The 19,024-nt window shown below is 42.3% G+C and overlaps 2 protein-coding genes across 3 annotated transcripts in view; one reads left to right on the top strand and one right to left on the bottom strand.

The window, feature by feature from the left end:
- The window catches only part of PLP1 (proteolipid protein 1), a 345,526-nt gene that overhangs the window by 167,462 nt on the left and 159,040 nt on the right, over nucleotides 1–19,024 (bottom strand). The window lies entirely within an intron of this gene.
- LOC309653255 (thymosin beta-15C) lies at nucleotides 1,223–4,248 on the top strand. 2 transcript variants are annotated; one of them, XM_082447822.1, is made up of 4 exons: nucleotides 1,223–1,335; nucleotides 2,790–2,894; nucleotides 3,236–3,314; nucleotides 3,821–4,248. In XM_082447822.1, exons 2-4 carry the CDS (start codon nucleotides 2,795–2,797, stop codon nucleotides 4,002–4,004), a joined length of 363 nt encoding a protein of 120 aa, XP_082303948.1. In that variant the 5' UTR covers nucleotides 1,223–1,335; nucleotides 2,790–2,794; the 3' UTR covers nucleotides 4,005–4,248. The 2 variants fall into 2 exon arrangements, with proteins under 2 accessions (XP_082303948.1, XP_082303949.1); XM_082447823.1 differs by lacking the exon at nucleotides 3,236–3,314 and having other exon boundaries at nucleotides 3,821–4,008.

Here is a 19,024-nt window from a genome sequence, read left to right as displayed (position 1 = left end):
AAGACAAAGTAAGTATACCTAAATATAAGAGCATCCAAATCTGAGTGGTGGAAACACTGGTGTTTGTTATATTTAATGCCTGGGACGTTGTAGCTACTCAATGAATGTTATTTGTTGAATGAGCGTGCCTTTCTGTATTAACAGTTCCTCCAATGAACATACAAAACTCTCAAGTTAGCACATCGTGCTACAAGAGCATAGAAAAGAAAATGGAGAGAAGTGGGGAAGGCCTGAGAAATGCTTGAGGAGAGAGTAATTGCTGCTATGTAGATCTCTACCACCATACATGAGCCTTATGGAAAATATGGCGTGCAAGCTAAAGACATAGTACTATCTCCATTTTACCTTAATGCTCTGAGGTTCTGGGTGAGTATCCAGAAAATGACCTTGAATATTTAGTTCTTTCAAGTAACTACTGGATTCTCCTTTTTGTCTCCCAACATAGACACTGGGTGGTGCTGCTGTCCAAAAATTCTGCTCTATCCTGGATTTATTACTTCAATCTAAAGACGGGTATTTATCTAAGTGTCTACTGTAGACCAAGCAAGGTGCTCGGGATTAGAGATATAAAGATGAATAGCCTCAGCAGATTCTCCTCTGATTACACTGCTACCATATTCAGTGGCTGAAAAATTAGAAAATGTGACTTTTACATAGGAGCGTACCACTGTCACAGAAATGCCCAGTTGTGGGAGTGAATGATCCTGAACTACCCACCCTTTCCATGAGCACCCCTCCTCCAACACCTGGCCAAGGATCAGAACAGACATTGAGCATCACTCGTTGTCACTGCATACTTAGGGTCCTTTGGATATAAAAAGCCAAGAGTACCTGATTACGGCTCCTTCAGCTTGGATCTCGGAGTTTTGGACGTTCAAAGCTAACTGAGTAAAATGTGTCTGCTTATTGTAGAGGCCCCTATTATCGTGGAGGAGTGAGTATACTTGGGAGGAAGGGAAGTGGACCCTCAGGACGAAAGTAGTGGGAGAAGCAGGGCAGGTAGGCCAGCCACTGATCCCTTGGGGAATCAGTGGGCTTGGATGGGGTCTGGATAGGCGGATCTGGTATGACGTTATCAACACCCAGTTGCAAGGGTGAGGTCCTGAGTAGAGAGGAGGCGGTAGACTGAGGTCAGCAAGTCTAAATAAATGGGAGGGGCGAGGAGGCGGGTCTAGGATCCCTTGGCCAATTGGCGAGGACTGGGGCGGGGTCTGGGGGCGGAGCCTGTCACGCAGCTTATAACTGCGGGGTTCCGCATAGGAAGGCTAACCTCGTCCTGTGTACCAAGCGGTCTCAGTTCAGCGGTCTACCTTTCACTGGTCTTCAAGCCTTCGGGTGAGGACGTGCGGCCCCGCCAGAGCCAGAGGACTGTGGGGACAGGGGGGCGTGGCGGCCGCGGGGCTGGCGTATCGGGCCTGCTGGAATTGGAGGGGCGGGGGGTGGGACGGGCGATTCGTATCTGCGCCTCCTGGCGAGTCCGCGCCTTTGTTTTCGCAGCGCCGCCTTCTGCGCGCGTTGCGGAATCCTCCCTGGGTCTGTCCCTGGAAGGTCCGAGGGGGGAGCCCCCAGAGCGGCCAGTCCGCTGTGGCTGCAAGTCCGAGGCTGAGGGAATGAGGAGTGTGGGGCTCGGAGTGGGCCCTCTGGGGCTGGCCCTTCGCTCTCTCCCTTCCCGTGGCTGTTAGGTTGGACTGGGCTCCCGATAATGATGATATTTATTTTGAAATGTAAGCAGATTGCTGCTAACAAACTGGTCTATGCACCCAGCCCTGTTATTATTATTTGAAGTCCCTGTTTCCCCCCTCTGGAGATTGGTGGCTGATTGCTTGTCAAAGGATGGTCTTAGGGTGACCTCGACGGAAGGGAGGCATTTTGGGGACGTCTGGCTGCTTGGGGGCCTCTCGATGCTAGTCTGGGCACTAGACGTGTCTTACCCCATCAGGGTGGGGCCAGGAACGCGCAGGAGAGCTCTGCTTTCCGGGCTCAGGGGTCTCCTATTGTCTCTTCTGGACAAACCCGGAATGATCACATGGCACCTCATCTCCTAGCCTCATCTACTACCCTCTCCTCTTGAGGGGAAAATATGGTGAAATAAAAATGAGCTCTAGTTTATCCCATTCTGCTGAAGTTCTTGGTTTGATCATAATTAGCTGTGCCATCTTATAGCGTTTACAAACCAGTGCCATAAGGAGTTATTGTGAGACATGTAATTAGTTATGACTGGATTTAATCCCTCCTCTTATTGTAGCCCCTTAATCTACTGTCTTTGGGCAGATGAAATGGAAAGAAACTAGTCCAATTTGTGCTACCCCTTTTTGTGTGCTGCTCCCTAACCCCCAAGAAAAGTACCCCCCTCTCATAGTAATTGAATACAAAGTGAACGTGCTCAAATAGTGCTATCATCTCCTTACAAATTCATTAGCTGGTTAAACCCAGTCCTTATTTTTTCTTCTATTCCTATCTGCTCATGTGTTTCTATCACCTCCATTTTACTTTTGCTGTGATTTTAAAAGTCAGACATATTGGCTCCTGGTTTCTAGAACATCTTGGTTTCTAGTGCATCCTGATCCAATGGCATTTACTGTCTATCAGAAATGGGGTAATGATGTGGGTTAATAAAAAGTATTTTAATAAAAATATGACTTTTCTAAGATCTGTTGCTGTTTTCCTGTTGAAAATCAGCAGGTAAAATACACATTGATATTAAATGTGAGAATTTTGGCTGTTACTCCTTAATGTGATAATAGTTCTACCAGATAAGTTTTTTTATGTTTTTTTTTCCGGTCTTTTAGTCAAGATGAGTGATAAGCCAGACTTGTCTGAAGTGGAGAAGTTTGACAAGTCAAAACTGAAGAAAACTAACACTAAAGAAAAAAACACTCTTCCCTCAAAGGAAAGTAAGTCATGGGGACTTTCTGAGACAAACAATGGTGAAATTAATAGATTCAGTAAATAAACTCTTCTAGTAAATTTTACCACAAAGGAAGCAATAACTATAGAGTACGAATTATTTAATGTATAACATTAAAAAATATCAAATAGTTGCCATTTTTACTTTGCTTATATAAGTAGTTCTCACAAAATAGGCCCCAGTAGTAATGGGGGAATTTTAAAAAGCTGGTTTTTGGTGGAAAACTACTAAAACCCACATTGAAACCAATCTTGGAATATTGGACATAGCATTAGAAACATCTTAGTTTTGTCCGATTTTTGTTATTTGGCATTTTTTTGCATCTAGCTATTTGGGTCTTTGATCTCATCCCTAATGAGCCATGCAAACTGTGGTTTTGGCCTTCTCTACCTGATGACAAGATGAGGTAAGCTAATCAGTTTAGATATAGGGTATACCCAAGTCTCCCAGGGATCAAGGGATCAATTTTGCCCTCCCCACTTACAGCCTGAAGGAGAAACCCCAAGCCAAGGGAAACGTTCTGTCATGTAGCATTATCTGAAAGTTCCAAAGTTAGTCAAAATTGTCTGAAATGACATAACTTCCTAATTGTATAGTGATAGATAAATCTGAAGAAAGTGCTTCACTTGCCCCCCAGTCTCAGAGTGATCTATGGTAAAAATGGCAACAGCATAAATCTACCTCTCAAATGGGGAAAAAGAAACACAAAGTTGAGTCTAACAAATGTTCAGCTCATTAATTTGCACACACACATACCTGACTGAGGATTTGTGTGTAGTGCCTTGGCATTCTAAATTTAAAGAAGGTATGGCAGCCTCCAATGACTTGGCAAAGAGCTCTTTTGGAAGAAACTGAACTTAATCTTAGGTAAATACCCTCTTAATGATTTTTTTGTGTTTATTTGTTCCCCAGCTATCCAGCAGGAGAAAGAGTGTGGTCAAACATCGTAAGATGGGGATCTCCTTGCAAGAGCAAATTTCAACATTGCTTGAGTGTCTTGATTTTGGTAAAACTTTGTAGAGATTTTAGGCATCTTCTGATGTCTTCTCACCCACAATCCCTGGCTAAGAGGTCAGGGGTAGCCTACGTTCCCTGACATTCATTTTAAAACTTCCATTGGTGCGTAAATTCCAGCTGGCAGATGCTGTCAATAATCTAACCGTTGATGACCTTTGTGCTTGTAGTCTTTGCACCCCCTACCGGATAAGCCACTTTTAACTTTCTACAATGGTTCCTCTATTGCTTTATAATCTTCATGAAGTTGCATGCTTTTGCATCTTCTCACAGTTTATTTTCATTTGTAATGGAGCAATAAAATAATAAATATAATCAGTATGTTTATAATAGGCTCCCGTGGTTCATTCCTGGTGGTCTTCTAAGGAATGAAAGTACACAAGGGTACTTTTCAGCCAAAAAAAATGGGTGCAGGAAAGCTGCTTCAGCAGATTTGGCACATGGGAAAGGCCTTCCTCTGATCTGGACAGAAGAGGGCCTTTGGGGATTGTGTGGCTGAACCATACTGACTCCCTTTTGTCAGCTCCATCTTAGTCCACACAGTCCTAACTCCTCCCCTTTCCACGTGACTGAGCTTTAGCCTAATTTACAAGGAGTGAGTCCAAGCCAGATGAGTTTCCTATCAACTTTTACCCTTGCCTTCATCTGATATGAAACCTGGAAGAGTGCCTTTTGCTGACATAGATGGTTAATGGTCATGAGACCCCTGGGGAGAGGAAAAAACTCCTATTCCAGTTGGTGCAGACGTGCTTCTTTCTTGGTAGTCAGATTCTACTTTTAGCTTTGGCCCCTTTAAATTCCTCTGTACCCTTGTTGGCAGTGCAGTGTGCAGTGCAGCTGTGAATGCCTCTGGATTATCTGTCTGCCCTATCTATTGTGCCTGTATGTAAGTTACCCACAGAAAACTTCATAATTGCACTTTATGGAGCTGCTCGCTTCATTTTTCAGTCTCAAAGTTCCTTCTCAGTTTGTAGGATATTATTCAGTATGTCTGCCTCCCAACAGGGATGCTAAGTGCTTTTTCCTTAGAGTTAGAATCATAGAGATAGAGAACCTTGGGCGAAGAAGTCACGTGGACTAGCTCCCTTATCTCAGAAATGAGGAAATTAAAACACAGGGTCTGATTTAATCTTCTAAGGTGTATAAGGGCTGGAATTTTAGCCAGACTCTTCTTGCTTTTTGGAAAGTGCTTTTCAACTAAAGTTAGGGGACACCCAAGGTTGGGGTTGGATGGGGAAGGGGGCAAGAGACACTTGCTAACCCATACTGTGCTAAGCACATCACATCTTCTATCGAGCATAAACTCAGATGTCTAATAACCTCTAATGACCTACAGTACTGAACCTCTGGTTTCATTCTTGTCCTGAACAGAATTCACTGTCTTATGAACCAAGTATTTTTGGTGTTTGTGGTGAGCATAAGTGCTATGGACTGAATTGTCTCCCCTTCAAAAAATTTCATATGCTGAAGCCCTAACCCCAAATGTGACTGGATCTGGAGATAGTGTATTTAGGTAATTAAGGTTAATTGAGATAATAAGGACGGGGCCATAATCTGATAGTACTGTGGCCATAAAAGAAGAGGAAGAGACACCAGATCACTCTCTCCCCAACATGTGAGGACCCAACAAGAAGGTGTCTACTTGCAAGCCAGGAAGAGAGTTTTCACCAGAAAATGACCCTGCTGGATCTTGATTTTGGGACTTCTATCCTCCAGAACTGTGAGAAAATTAATTTCTGTTGTTTAATCAACCTGGTCTACAGTATTTTGTTATGGCAAGCCTAGCTGGCTAATATAATAAGGAATACATATAAATAGATGAGTCCAGATCACTGCCTTAAAACAATACTTTCTTCACTTGAAATTTACAAGAACCAATCACCTGTAATCCCACCAATTACGCATGTTAACCTTTGAGTGTATAACCATCCTGACTGTGGTCTATTAATATTCATATATTTTCTGACTAAAAGGGATTATGCTGTCCATACCTATTTGCAATCTCAAGTATTATCTTACCACTCCCTTCTAAGAGCTGACATTCTTGAATAATCACTGGGTTTATAGGAGGTGAAAGCTATGGTCTCTGCAATAGCATAAACTTCCCTAAGCAAAACCGGGAGCGGGGGGTCACCTTTGCTCAAATGTCAGTGAGGTGACACCATCACAGGGCTTAGAGTAGCCAGAGGATTTGAGAGTTGGAAGTAACCATGTTGGTCACCAATACCTTACCTCTTGCCTGAGACAATTATCCGATAGAGTTACTCAGCCCCTTGCTGCAACAGGCTGCTTACACTGTGCCCAAACCTGCCTCCATGTAATTTCTATCCAATAGTCCTAGGACTGTACTAGAGTCCCACACCACGTAGTTAATACCTGCTCCAATAGTTGAAATCAGCTGTTGTGTGCCTGCCTCTATACCTCTGTCTTCTCCTGATGATACCTCCCGGGTCCTTTGGATCCAAGTTACATGATGAGGAACCATCCTGGTTGCTGACACGCTCAAATTTGCTTATGATCAGATATCTTTGCATCCTGATTCTGTCATCCCACACATTTGCTCTCCTTTCAACATTGCCATTTGCAAACTTGAGAAAGATACTATACATCCATGATAGATTCAGCAACCTCTGTATTTGCACAGTAATCCACCACAAGATTGGATTTTAGAGGGCCTAAAGGAAAGAATGAAATGTTGTCAGGTGAGCTGGGGTTGGATAATAACTCCCATTGTTCAGTTGCATCTGGTAATCATCCTATTCATTGACATATTGATTCCATCCTGAGCGGTGTTAAGTATTAAACTTAGTGGGAACATATGAGACGTACATGGCGGCAGGTGAAAGACCAGTAGCTGGTAAGTGAGTACTCATACATATATGAGATAGGAAAAACAATTGCTCACCTAGAGTACTTTTACTCAGCATTTCTTAAATATATGTGGGGTTACTTTTCTAGCCTGTCTAACCAGAGAAATACTTTTTCTCCAATAGCCCACTATTAGCAGGGATTGAGATTTAGGGCCCTGAGCAAACCACAGTCAAAAAAAATACCACACCAATATTCTCCTCAGTCTCCAAGAAAACACCCAGGAAGGCACTTATTTGCTCAACTCAGGTCACCTGCTCCTACTTTGAGCCAACGGCTGTGGCTGAGGGTCTGCAGGTCCTTCATTGGCTGAGCCAGTGAAGGGTGGAGCTTGGGTTGCTCTGACTGGATGCTCTCATCATCTAGTGAAGCATATTTGCAGGTCATGAAGCTTTGCATTTTAAAAAACAAAGGTATAGACCAGAAAATAATAGAATCAGATAAATCTGAATGAGTTATCCTAGTTACTTTCAGTTTCTAGGAAGCTTGAAAAAGGTACCTTTTCATGAACTTTTAAAATTCTGGACTCTAATATTATTTATTATTTAGTTAAATAAATTCCACAATAGGGGTCATGCTGAAAAAAGTCTATATGACATATTCTGTTTTATGAATGATGATCCCCTGATTTGATGCTTGTAATTTCTTTTTATTTTTTTCTTAACATCTTTATTGGAGTATAATTGCTTTACAATGGTGTGTTAGTTTCTGCTTTATAACAAAGTGAATCAGCTGTATGTGTACATATATCCCCATATCTCCTCCCTCTTGCGTCTCCCTCCCACCCTCCCTATCCAACACCTCTAGGTGGTCACAAAGCACCGAGCTGATCTCCCTGTGCTATGCGGCTGCTTCCCACTAGCTATCTATTTTACATTTGGTAGTATATATATGTCCATGCCACTCTCACTTCATCCCAGTTTACCCTTCCCCCTCCCCGTGTCCTCAAATCCATTCTCTGCATCTGTGTCTTTATTCCTGTCCTGCCCCTAGGTTCTTCATAACCATTTTTTTTGTTTGTTTGTTTGTAATTTCTTATTTACAGCAGTAATGCTATTTCCCTTATTTAGTCTTTTCTGTAATGTGAAACCAGATTTATTTGATAATATTTCAAGAAGGACTTTTGTATCCTCATATATAAATGAGACTGCTCAGAAAGTTGTTTAGCATGCTTTCTTCAATAAGTTTTATCATCATATTGTATTTCTTGAAATAAAATGGTCTTTTCATTCATAATCTTGAACTATTTTATTAGCATCAGAATTAACTCTTCCTTGAAAGTCTGACCAGAAACACCCCTGGAAGCTTGGCCATTTGGCTCATTGATGATCTCCATCTCTTCAGTTCTTGTTTATCCTTAAATCCTTGTTTGGATCAATTTCTATAATTTGGTTCCATTTCTATACTATTTTACATTCATACATGCATAAATATCTTTGCATGTATTATCAAAGATTCTTGAAAGCATTGTGCTTTTAATTTTAAAATATTCCCCACTTTATTGATATATTTTCTCTCCCTAAGGAGGTTTCTTAGAGAATTAGGTGAGTATATATTTTTCACCCAATAGATCTTCACCAATTCTAGCCTTTGGAATACTTTTAGAATCTAAGTATTGTGAAGAAAACAATTTTAAACTTGGTACACGGTTAAGGAGGTGGAGACATGGTCAAGACCCATACCTTCAGGTGGGCAACCTACTAATGGGAGGATAATTACAATTGCAGAGGTTCTCCCCAAGGAATAAGTGATCCAAGCCCCACATAAGGCTCCCCAGACTGGGGGTCCTGCACCAGGAAGATGAGCCCCCAGAATACTTGGCTTTGAAGGCCAGTGAAGCTTACTGTTAGGAGAGCCAGAGGGCTGTGGGAAATAGAGACTCCACTCTTAAAAGGCACACACAAAATCTAACAAGCTTGGGGATCTAGGGCATAAGCAGTAATTTGAAAGGAGCCTGGGTTAGACCCATCTGCTGATCCTGGAGAGCCTCCTGGAGAGGCAGAAGGCAACTGGAGCTCACCATGGGGATATAGACAGAGGTGGCAGCCATTTTGGGGAGCTGGTTCTACCACGTGACACTGGTACTGGCAAGTGCTATTTTGGAATCCTCCTTCTAGCTTGTTAGTGCTGGAACCCAGCTCTGACCAGCAGCCTATCAGCACCAGTACTGTGACATCTCAGGCCAAGCAAAAGCCCAGACAGAGACACAGCCCCATCCACCAGCAGGCCTGCTGCCTTGAGACCCCTGAAGCCCACACCTACCCTGGAACCCAGTCCAGTCCACCCCAGGACCTGGCCCCGCTCCACTGGGCTGGAACTAGCCCCAGCACCAACCTCATCCATCAATGGGTAGGCACCATCCCATGATACTCTGGACCCCAGTCCAGCCTACCAGTAAGCTGAAACACCAACTCCAAGACCCTCAGGGCCATACAGCCCACATTCCCAGGACCCGGCTCCACACACCAGTGAGCCTGCACTAGTCCCGGGAATCCCTGGGCCTCACCCCTGCCCACAAGTAGGCCAAAACACAAGCTCTGGGACCCCTGGGCCCTGCAGCCAGAGACCCCAGGACCCAGCTCTGCCTACCAGGCTGGCACTAGCCACCACCCACCAGTGAGGAGACACCAGCCCCAGGACCATCACAGCCCTTCATCCTGCCATATCAGGACCCATCCCACACCAAAGCAGGCTGGCACCCGCCCCAGGACCCCAAGGGTCCTGGCCCTAGACACCAGCTCAGGACATCTTGGGCTGCTCAGCTAGCAGCCCTGGAATTTGGTCCCACCCACCAATGGGCTGACACAAGCTTCAGGACACCTCTGGGACATGGCCCCTCCCACCAGCAAGTGGACATTAGATCTGGGACTCCCAGGCCTGCAACCACCCATTCCAGATCTCCTCAGGATCATTGGAGTACAGATTTAGGATAAATGAATCCCCTTATCAGTATTATTATTTATTATTTTTGTGGAATATTAGAAAAATCTTAAGAAAGAATGTGAAAAAAGGATATGGTTCCCGAGGATACCAGGAAAAACTTCCACCAAATCAACCGCAGTTAAATTTCTCTGGATGGGACCTCGAGATGGTCTTATACAACCGGAACATAGTTTTGGAAGCGAAAAACTCACTGCAGAACCATCACAGTTTCAAAACAGAACTGTGGACCCATAATAAAAACAATATTTTATAAAATTACATAATTTCTATTGTGTTCATTGTTGCTGCTTCAATATCCCAGTGTCTGCCCATATGACATAAAAATGTTTTTCAGAACTTTTCTTGCACACTGATCATATACATATATTATGTGTGAATTCCTGTGAAGAAACTAGGATGTTTTTATTGTGCTAGGTGTGTGTTACATTTAGTAAATCCAATAATCAAATACAGGCATTAGTAAACCAGTGTTACAACTGCACCATATAGGCTGTGAAGGCAGAAGTGTAAGGGTGAGTGACACACATGACATCTAGGAAGGAGAGAGGGAAAATGGGGTTTGATGTTGAAGACCTGGAGGAGAAATGAGCATATGCAATTATTCACTTCAGAGGGTGATTGAGGAAAATGGATGCCTAAAAGGCAATCATGATCTAATGGTGCTGGCTACTGAAAATACAAATTAGAGCAAGGACTTTACTGCTTAAATAACAAACTATAAGTTCCAACCCTAAGAAAATAGTATTAATAGGACAAGCATACCTCATTCAAACTTTTTTCAACATTATCTGTATCACAGAATTCACTGTAAAACTTAAGCAAAAACGGAAACACATTGTGGAAATAACTGAATTTGAAAGTTCAAAAAACAATTCCTGTTCCAGCCTTTCTGGTAATCTCTAAGGTCATTATTATTTTTGTAAACATTTTATTTACCTCTTTCATTCCCTAACTCCCTAAGAGATAGGGTACAATAATCCAGAAGTTTTTAAAGGTAAAGTGAAGAAACTGATAAGAAAAATCAAAGGTACTACAATCAAACTTCTTTCAACATACCCCATATTCAGAATTATTTAATATACATAAATGAGGAACCAAAAATAGTACACAAATATCTAAATTAAAATTTTCTTGGCCCAATTTACTTCTCCACATCCCTGAATTCTGAAGTTACTATTCCTATATGTTCAGACTTATCCAATTCTAAATTTTTACATTCTATTTCTTATGACATTTAAAAGACAAAACTTTATGACCCACAATTATGTATCATAGGATGACAGGAGTGTTCAATGAGAGTAGCTCAAGCACCAGTGTCCACTGCAGCAGCCAATAAGGTCCTACAGACCATGAGCCACAAGCATTGTCCCAAAGTGTGTGGGGAGGTGACCTGGGATGAACCTGGGTGTGCTTCCTTGAAGCTTCTTTTCAAACATGGTTATTTAGTAATATGAATCCAGAGCTGGAAGAGGAACATCTCTCTTGACCTTTGCATTAAGTTAAGAGAAAGATGGTGAGCAGTAAAAGAACTAAGATAACTTTCTCCTTGTCCTTGCAGTGTTCCAATATTAATATTAATTATATTGTTAATATAATCTAATTTCCATTGTGTTTTCCTCTTAGCCCAATGGCTTTTTGTTTGTGTTTCTGTGAGTTATTATTTAATTCAGAAGCAGTTGGTGGTTTTCCTGTTACTTTTATTTTTAATTGATTTGTAGTCTCCCATTTCTGTGGAGAAAGAACATGCTCTGTCATTTCAACCTTGGAAATTTATTATGATTTGCTTTAAAACTCAATTTTTGGTTAACTGTGATAAGTTTTCTATTTGTATTGTTAAATTGGTTGAAAATTCTCCTTTGGATTAAGATGTAGAAACCGGTAAAGAATGTCACTCTCAGCCAAACAATGAGACAAACACTGGATAATATACAAAAAATAAAACTTTTCTTGAGCCCATCCAAAAAAGTACAAAACCCTTTTGTAGAGACCAAACACATAGAGGATTTCACCTATGGCAGAGCCCTATTAGCTTAAGAGAGAGAATGGGCCGGGGCAGTATACTAGAGGGAGCTTTTCTGAATAGTGCAGGCATAAAGGGGGCAATGCCTGAGCCAGGAGGGGGCATTAAGTTCTGGTATTTCCAGCCCAATTTGGAATCAGTCTGGTGGCTCATCATACATCAAGAGCTCTCCTTGGGACAAGGAGAGCCAGGATTCAGGACCAATGAGCCCATTATTAGGATCATGGGCCTTCCCAGGACAGACCCCCTTCCCCCTTGTCTTCCACCTGCCTCTTGTTTGCAGAAAAAGTTTAGCATGCTAGGCCTTCCCTGAGTTCCAAAGAATAAACTTAATCAGAGAAGTGAGAAAATACAGAAACAAAGGAAAACAATCAAGCAAGACAAAATAATAATAGTTTAGCCATTACACAAAGTCAAGGACTTTATTTCCTCCACAAGGGCTATAGATAATATTCTAAGCCATATACTTTGAGCTGTTTTGCAGATACTGAAATCCCCACCAGGTGAAAGAAGTTAACTCTATACTGACCACAAGCATGTAGACCCCCAAACCGGTTCAAACTAGAAGGTTGATGATGTTGATTCCCATTATACTTCACCACCAACCAATCAGAAGAATGTCCATGAGCTGGTCAAAACCCCCACAACCCTCTCCCTCACTCTGTTTTTAAAAACCTTTCTCTTAAAACCATTGGGGAGTTCAGGCCTTTTGAGTATTAGCCAACTGTGCTCCTTGTTTGGTACCTGCAATAAACACTGCACTTTCGTTCACCACAACACAGCGTCAGTAGATTGACTTTACTGTGTGCGGACGAGTGGACCCAAGTCTGCTTCTGTAAAAATTTTGGCGACCCAGATGGGACAGTAGTCCTGATTGTGCATCTCGTCCATGGCACATCAACACCTGTTCAGTGGCAAGCACTTGGGGCTGTCTTGGAGACAAAGGTGCTCAGGCAGATGCTGGACAGGATCCAAGAGCAGCCCAGATCTAGTTTTGGCCTGCTGGTGTGTGGGGCCCTTTCCAGATAGAGCTGGCTGCAGGTTCTAGTGTATCAAAAAAACTGGTACTGGCCTGCTGGTGAGTGGGGCTGGATTCTGGGGCAGCTGGCTGAGGAGTCCAAGGTATCTCAGAGCTGGTGTTGGCCTGCTGGTGGGTGGGGCTGGGGCCCAGGCTGTCCTAGGGTTACTGCCAGCTCAATGGTGACCAGAGCCATGTCCTAGGGCTCTGGCTGCAGGACCCTGGGTGTCCCAGGTCTAGTGCCTGTACTGTCATGTGCAGGGCCAGATCCTAGGCACTCTAGTGGACAGTGATGTGTACAGTGGCACCTGTGGGCTCAGGGCATCTTAAGGCAGCCTGCCTGCTGTTGGGTGGACCCTGCCTGTCTAGTTGCTTGGCCTGAAACATCCAATCCTGGTGCCTACAGGCTGGTGGTCAGAGGCAGGGCTGGGTCCTGAGGCTTATAAGCTAGTGGGAGGAGGCCAAAATGGCACTTGCCAGCACCAGTGTCCATGTGGTAGAAAGAGCTCCCCAAAATGGCTGCCAACAGTGTCTATGCGCCCAGAGTGAGCTCCAGTTGCCTCCCACCTCTCAAGCAGACTCTCCAAGATCAGTAGGTGGGTCTGACTAGGATTCTTTCAAATTACTTCTTCTGTCCTGGGTCCTGAATCTTGTGAGATGTTGTCTGTGCCCCCTTTTTTTTTTTTAGACAACAGTTGTTTTACAATACTGTGTTAGTTTATACTGTACAGCAAAGTGAATCAGCTATACATACACATATATCCCCTCTTTTTTGGACTCCCTTCCCATTTAGGTCACCACAGAGCACTGAGTAGAGTTCGCTGTGCTATACAGTAGGTTTTCATTAGTTATCTATTTTATACATAGTATCAAAAGTGTATATATGTCAGGGCTTTCCTGGTGGCACAGTGGTTGAGAATCTGCCTGCCAATGCAGGGGACACGAGTTCGAGCCCTGGTCTGGGAAGATCCCACATGCCATGGAGCAACTAGGCCCATGAGCCACAGTTTACTGAGCCTGCACGTTTGGATCCTGTGCTCCGCAACAAGAGAGGCCGCGATAGTGAGAGGCCCACGCACCGCGATGAAGAGTGGCCCCCACTTGCCGCAACTAGAGAAAGCCCTCGCACAGAAACGAAGACCCAACACAGCCATAAAAAAAAAAAGTGTATATATGTCAATCCCAATCTCCCAGTTCATCCCAACCCCCCTTTCCCCCTTCCATATGTCTGTTCTCTACTTCTGTGTCTCTATTTCTGCTTTGTAAATAAGATCATCTATACCAGTTGTTCAGATTCAACATATATGTGTTAATATACGATATTTGTTTTTCTCTTTGACTTAACTTCATTCTGTATAACAGTCTCTAGGTCCATCCATGTCTCTACAAATGACCTAATTTCATTCCTTTTTATGGCTGAGTAATATTCCATTGTATATATGTACCACATCTTCTTTATCCATTCCTCTGTTGATGGACACTTAAGTTGCTTCCATGTCCTGGCTATTGTAAATAGTGCTGCAATGAATACTGGGGTGCAAGTGTGTTTTTGAATTATGGTTTTCTCTGGGTTTATGCACAGTAGTGGGATTGCTGGGTCATATGGTAGTTCTATTTTTAGTTTTTTAAGGAACCTCCATACTGTTCTCCATAGTGGCTGTATCAATTTACATTCCCACCAACAACACAAGAGGGTTCCCTTTTCTCCACACCCTCTCCAGCATTTATTGTTTGTAGATTTTTTGTTGATGGCCATTCTGAGTGGTGTGAGATGATATCTCATTGTAGTTTTGATTTGCATTTCTCTAATAATTACTGATATTGAGCATCTTTTCATGTGTTTGTTGGCCACCTGCATGCCTTCTTTGGAGAAATGTCTATTTAGATCTTCCACCCATTTTTTGATTGGGTTGTGGGTTTTTTTTTTTATTGAGCTGCATGAGCTCTTTTTATAATTTAGAGATTAATCATTTGTCAGTCACTTTGTTTGCAAATATTTTCTCCCATTCTGAGGGTTGTCTTTTCATCTGTTTTTGGTTTCCTTTGCTGTGCAAAAGCTTTTAAGTTTCATTAGGTCCCATTTTTTTATTTTTGTTTTTATTCTCATTACTCTAGGAGGTGGGTCAAAAAAGTTCTTACTGCAATTTATGTCAAAGAGTGTTCTGCCTATGTTTTCCTGTAAGAGTTTTACAGTGTCTGGCCTTACATTTAGGTCTTTAAACCATTTGAATTTATTTTTGTGTATGTTGTTAGGGACTGTTCTAATTTCATTCTTTTACATGTGGCTTTCTGGTTTTCCCAGCACCACTTATTGAAGAGGCTATCTTTGCTCCATTTTATATTCTGGCCTCCTTTGTTATAGATTAAGTGACCATAGGTGTGTGGGTTTATCTATGGGCTTTCTATCCTGTTCCATTGATCTACATTTCTGTTTTTGTGCCAGTACCATACTGTATTGATTACTGTAGCTTTGTAGTATAGTCTGAAGTCAGGGAGACTGATTCATTCAGCTCCATTTTTGTTTCTCAAGAGTGCTTTTGCTATTCCAGGTCTTTTGTGTTTCCATACAAATTGTAAAATGTTTTGTTCTAGTTTTGTGAAAAATGCCATTGGTAATTTGATAGGGATTGCATTGAATCTGTAGATTGCTTTGGGTAGTACAGTCATTTTCACAATATTGATCTTTCCAATCCAGGAACATGTTATATCTCTCCATCTGTTTGTGTCATCTTTAATTTCTTTCATCAGTGTCTTATAGTTTTCTATGTACAGGATTTTGCCTCCTTAGGTAGGTTTATTCCTAGGTATATTATTCTTATCATTGCAATGGTAAATGGGATTGTTTCCTTAATTTCTCTTTCTGATCTTTCATTGTTAGTGTATAGGAATGCAAGAGATTTCTGTGTATTAATTTTGTATCCTGCAACTTTACTAAATTCATTGATTAGCTCTAGTAGTTTTCTGGTGGCATCTTTAGGATTTTCTATGTATAGTATCATGTCATCTGCAAACAGTGACAGTTTTACTTCTTCTTTTCCAATTTAGGTTCCTTTTATTTCTTTTTCTTCTCTGATTGCCATGCCTAGGACTTTGAAAAGTATGTTGAATAATAGTGGTGAGAGTGGGCACCCTTGTCTTGTTCCTGATTTTAGAGGAAAAGCTTTCAGTTTTTCACCATTGAGAATAATGTTTGCTGTGGGTCTGTCATATAGGGCCTTTATTATGTTGAGGTAGGTTCACTCTATGCTCACTTTCTGGAGAGTTTTTATCATGGCTTTCCTAAATTCTGGATAATTATTAACCGTGTCCCTGTGAATATTATTATTCTAAAATTTAACCAGGTTACCACTTCTGGCATGCCTACAAAATGCACTTAATACCTTCTTAGTCCATTTCTTAGGTCTCTTGGCCTCTCTTTAATCTTTTACTTCACTTATCTTACTATGAGTTATTCTGTGTAATTTCTTTCATCTATTTTATAATTCACCAATTCTCCATCCAGCTGTGTCTCATCTGCTGTTTAAAATTTCTTGGAAGAAATTGACAAGAATACAATAATATTAGGGAACTTTAACAGCCCACTTACAGCAATAGACAGATAATCCAGATAAAAAATCAATAAGGAAACAGTGGCCTTAAATGACACATTAGACCAGTTGCACTCAATAGACATCTACAGGACATTCCATTCAAAAACAGCAGAATACACATTCTTCTCAAGTGCACATGAAACTTTCTCCAGGATAGATCACATGCTATGCCACAAGAAAACCCAAGTCTCAACAAATTTAAGAGGACAGAAATTGTACCAAGCATTTTTTCTAACCACACTGTATGAAACTAGAAAATGATTACATAAAGAAAAATGGGAAAACCACAAACACATGGAGACTAAACAATATGCTAGTAATAAACCAATGTGTCAGTGAGGAAATCAAAGAGGAAGTTAGAAAATACCTGGAGACAAATGAAAATAAAAATACATCTTTCCAAAACCTATGGGACACAGCAAAAGCAGTTCTAAGAGGGACGCTTGCCACAACTAGAGAAAGCCCTCGCACAGAAACGAAGACCCAACACAGTCATAAATAAATAAATAAATAAATTTAAGAAAAATACTGTAAAAAAAAAAAGAAATATTTCAGGCACAAATTATAAAGATAATATAACATACTTCTATATACCCAATATTAAATAATAAAACATTACATATACAATTGAAACTCATTTGAAGTACTTTTCTGACTCATTAGCCTCCTTCTTATCCAGGAGTAACCACGAATAAGAATTTGGATTTTTCATTCTTTATATATTTCTTTATAGTTTTATTACATATGCATATATCCGTATGTGAAATACACTCATTTTGTTGCATGTTTTATCTGTAGTTGCCTGCCTATAATGTGTGTTTTGGTTTATGTGTGGATATAGTTTTTGAACATTTCCTCGATTCCTTCTTGAGGGGACTTCCAAGAGAAATTTTCATGACATATGATTTCATCCTAATCTTGCAATTTGGAAATTAACTCCAATCCCTTCCACAAGACGAGGCTCCACTGCAGTCATGCTTGTGAAGGGATGGAGAGGTATTGCTACAAACTGCTCCCTGAGGCACATGGAAAGCCGTATCCTCAGAAGGTGCCTTGGTGAGTACGTTGTCAGAACAGGGCTCTTTATTCATTTTGCGAAGGGTTTCTCAAAGGTGTCCTGAAATACTTTCTCCTGCTACAGGGATAGCCTGCAAGGAAGCCACTCTTCTTGAGTACACATAGGATGCCTTCACCAGACCTCAGAGACATATGCATTGCAGTCCTGGTCCTTTCTGACTGTCCCAGCGCAGCACTGCTGGGTGGATACGTCTGTGCAGTTCTGGGGTTCATTAATACGAAGACCACTACCCTTGTGGAAATCTGAGCCACATTCTACAATATCACCTTTATAAGGAATAAAGTTGATGTATTTTCACCTTATTTTTCATATTTCTCAGTTGGTTTAGAGTCAAGATATGGAGAAGGGGTGTATTTTCAAGGCCCCTTAAAGACTCAGTCATTTTAGAGCAAGACCATAGGAATAGTTTGGGACCCGGCGAGACACAGAAAAGGGAAAGGAGCTGTGGATCTATTTGTAGACCCACTCCTGAGGGCAGAGTAAACATGTGCTCCATAAGGGCAGGTTGGTTCAAGAACTTTGAAGGGAGAGGGCCTGGGCTGTGCAACCTGTTTGTTCATCCAGCCTCACTAATCAGGTAAGTGATTCTCTAGATAGAGGAGTGAGTGTATAGAGAGGTTACATGGGTTTGGCCGTGGCTGTCCCTCCACGTGGAAGAAAATATTGCGAATGGAGGCTAGGAATTCCCCAGGAAAAAACAATGTATCGTTCAATCGACCCAGGTTTCTGCCTATTAAATGAGTATGATGCTTTAGGCCTGCCTCCCTGGAATAACCCTGAGATTTGTAAATGACATTTTTGTACATGTATCAAGATCATTGGGTTACATGATTATAGAGAGTTCTTAGTTCTCTGCCACAGATGGCTAACTGCTTAGCATGGGCTGTGAGAGTACACGTTCACCCTCAGAGGGAGGGCTAACTCATCTGCAGGAACCCTACATGCTTCCCTGGGTCTCTGTGTTCTGATAATACACCCCTACTGTCTCTTTAAAGCAAACACAATTCCTGACGACAAGCACATGTTTTGTCCCACGAAACTGGACAGATTTTTTTGCCAGTTGCCGGGGTCCCAGTCTAGTGCTTCAAATTAGTATGTTTTCCAAGTGGCAGCCTGAAGAGCTACGGTGTTTTGCTTTAAGCTAAAGACAAGGGGGTGGAGGAGGGTGGGGAGGTATTTAAGGTGGTGGAGGACCTGCCTGAGCCAGGCGGTTACTAGACTATAGAAACGTGACGTCAATAAGGCGACCTTGACGACTGTTTAAATGGAGACAGAAGCGGCCTGGCAAGGAGAGCAGGTTTCTCCTTTAGGTGTTTGGAACCGAGTTGGGAGAGTGGGTACCCGCGACGGGGGCTGGACCACCCTGCAGTGTGGGGAGCCAAAGGGACCCACATCCAGGTCACTTCTTTCCCGCTTTGGGGGCTCGGTGCCCGGGCTGTCTCGTAGGCAAAGCCATTGGGGTCCTGCCCGGCCCCAGTGGGTGCGGTGTCCTGCTCCAGGGGTGTCCTCGAGCCACTTTCCTTCTAAAGGCAGGGGCGTGGGAGGTGAGACAGGTAACGACTCTCTCTGAGCCTCAGCTTTCCCC

Source organism: Balaenoptera physalus (assembly GCF_965194825.1).
Source record: "Balaenoptera physalus genome assembly, chromosome: X".
NCBI lineage: Eukaryota > Metazoa > Chordata > Mammalia > Artiodactyla > Balaenopteridae > Balaenoptera > Balaenoptera physalus.
Note: the sequence above shows the minus strand (reverse complement) of the source record. Positions and strands in the feature narration are given on the sequence as shown.

Coding starts and splice junctions, on each gene's coding strand:
- LOC309653255 (XM_082447822.1), top strand. CDS start 2,795: ATGAGTGATAAGCCAGACTTGTCTGAAGTGGAGAAGTTTGACAAGTCA. Junction 2,895..3,235: donor CACTCTTCCCTCAAAGGAAA/GTAAGTCATGGG, acceptor TTTTGCATCTAG/CTATTTGGGTCTTTGATCTC. Junction 3,315..3,820: donor CTACCTGATGACAAGATGAG/GTAAGCTAATCA, acceptor TTTGTTCCCCAG/CTATCCAGCAGGAGAAAGAG.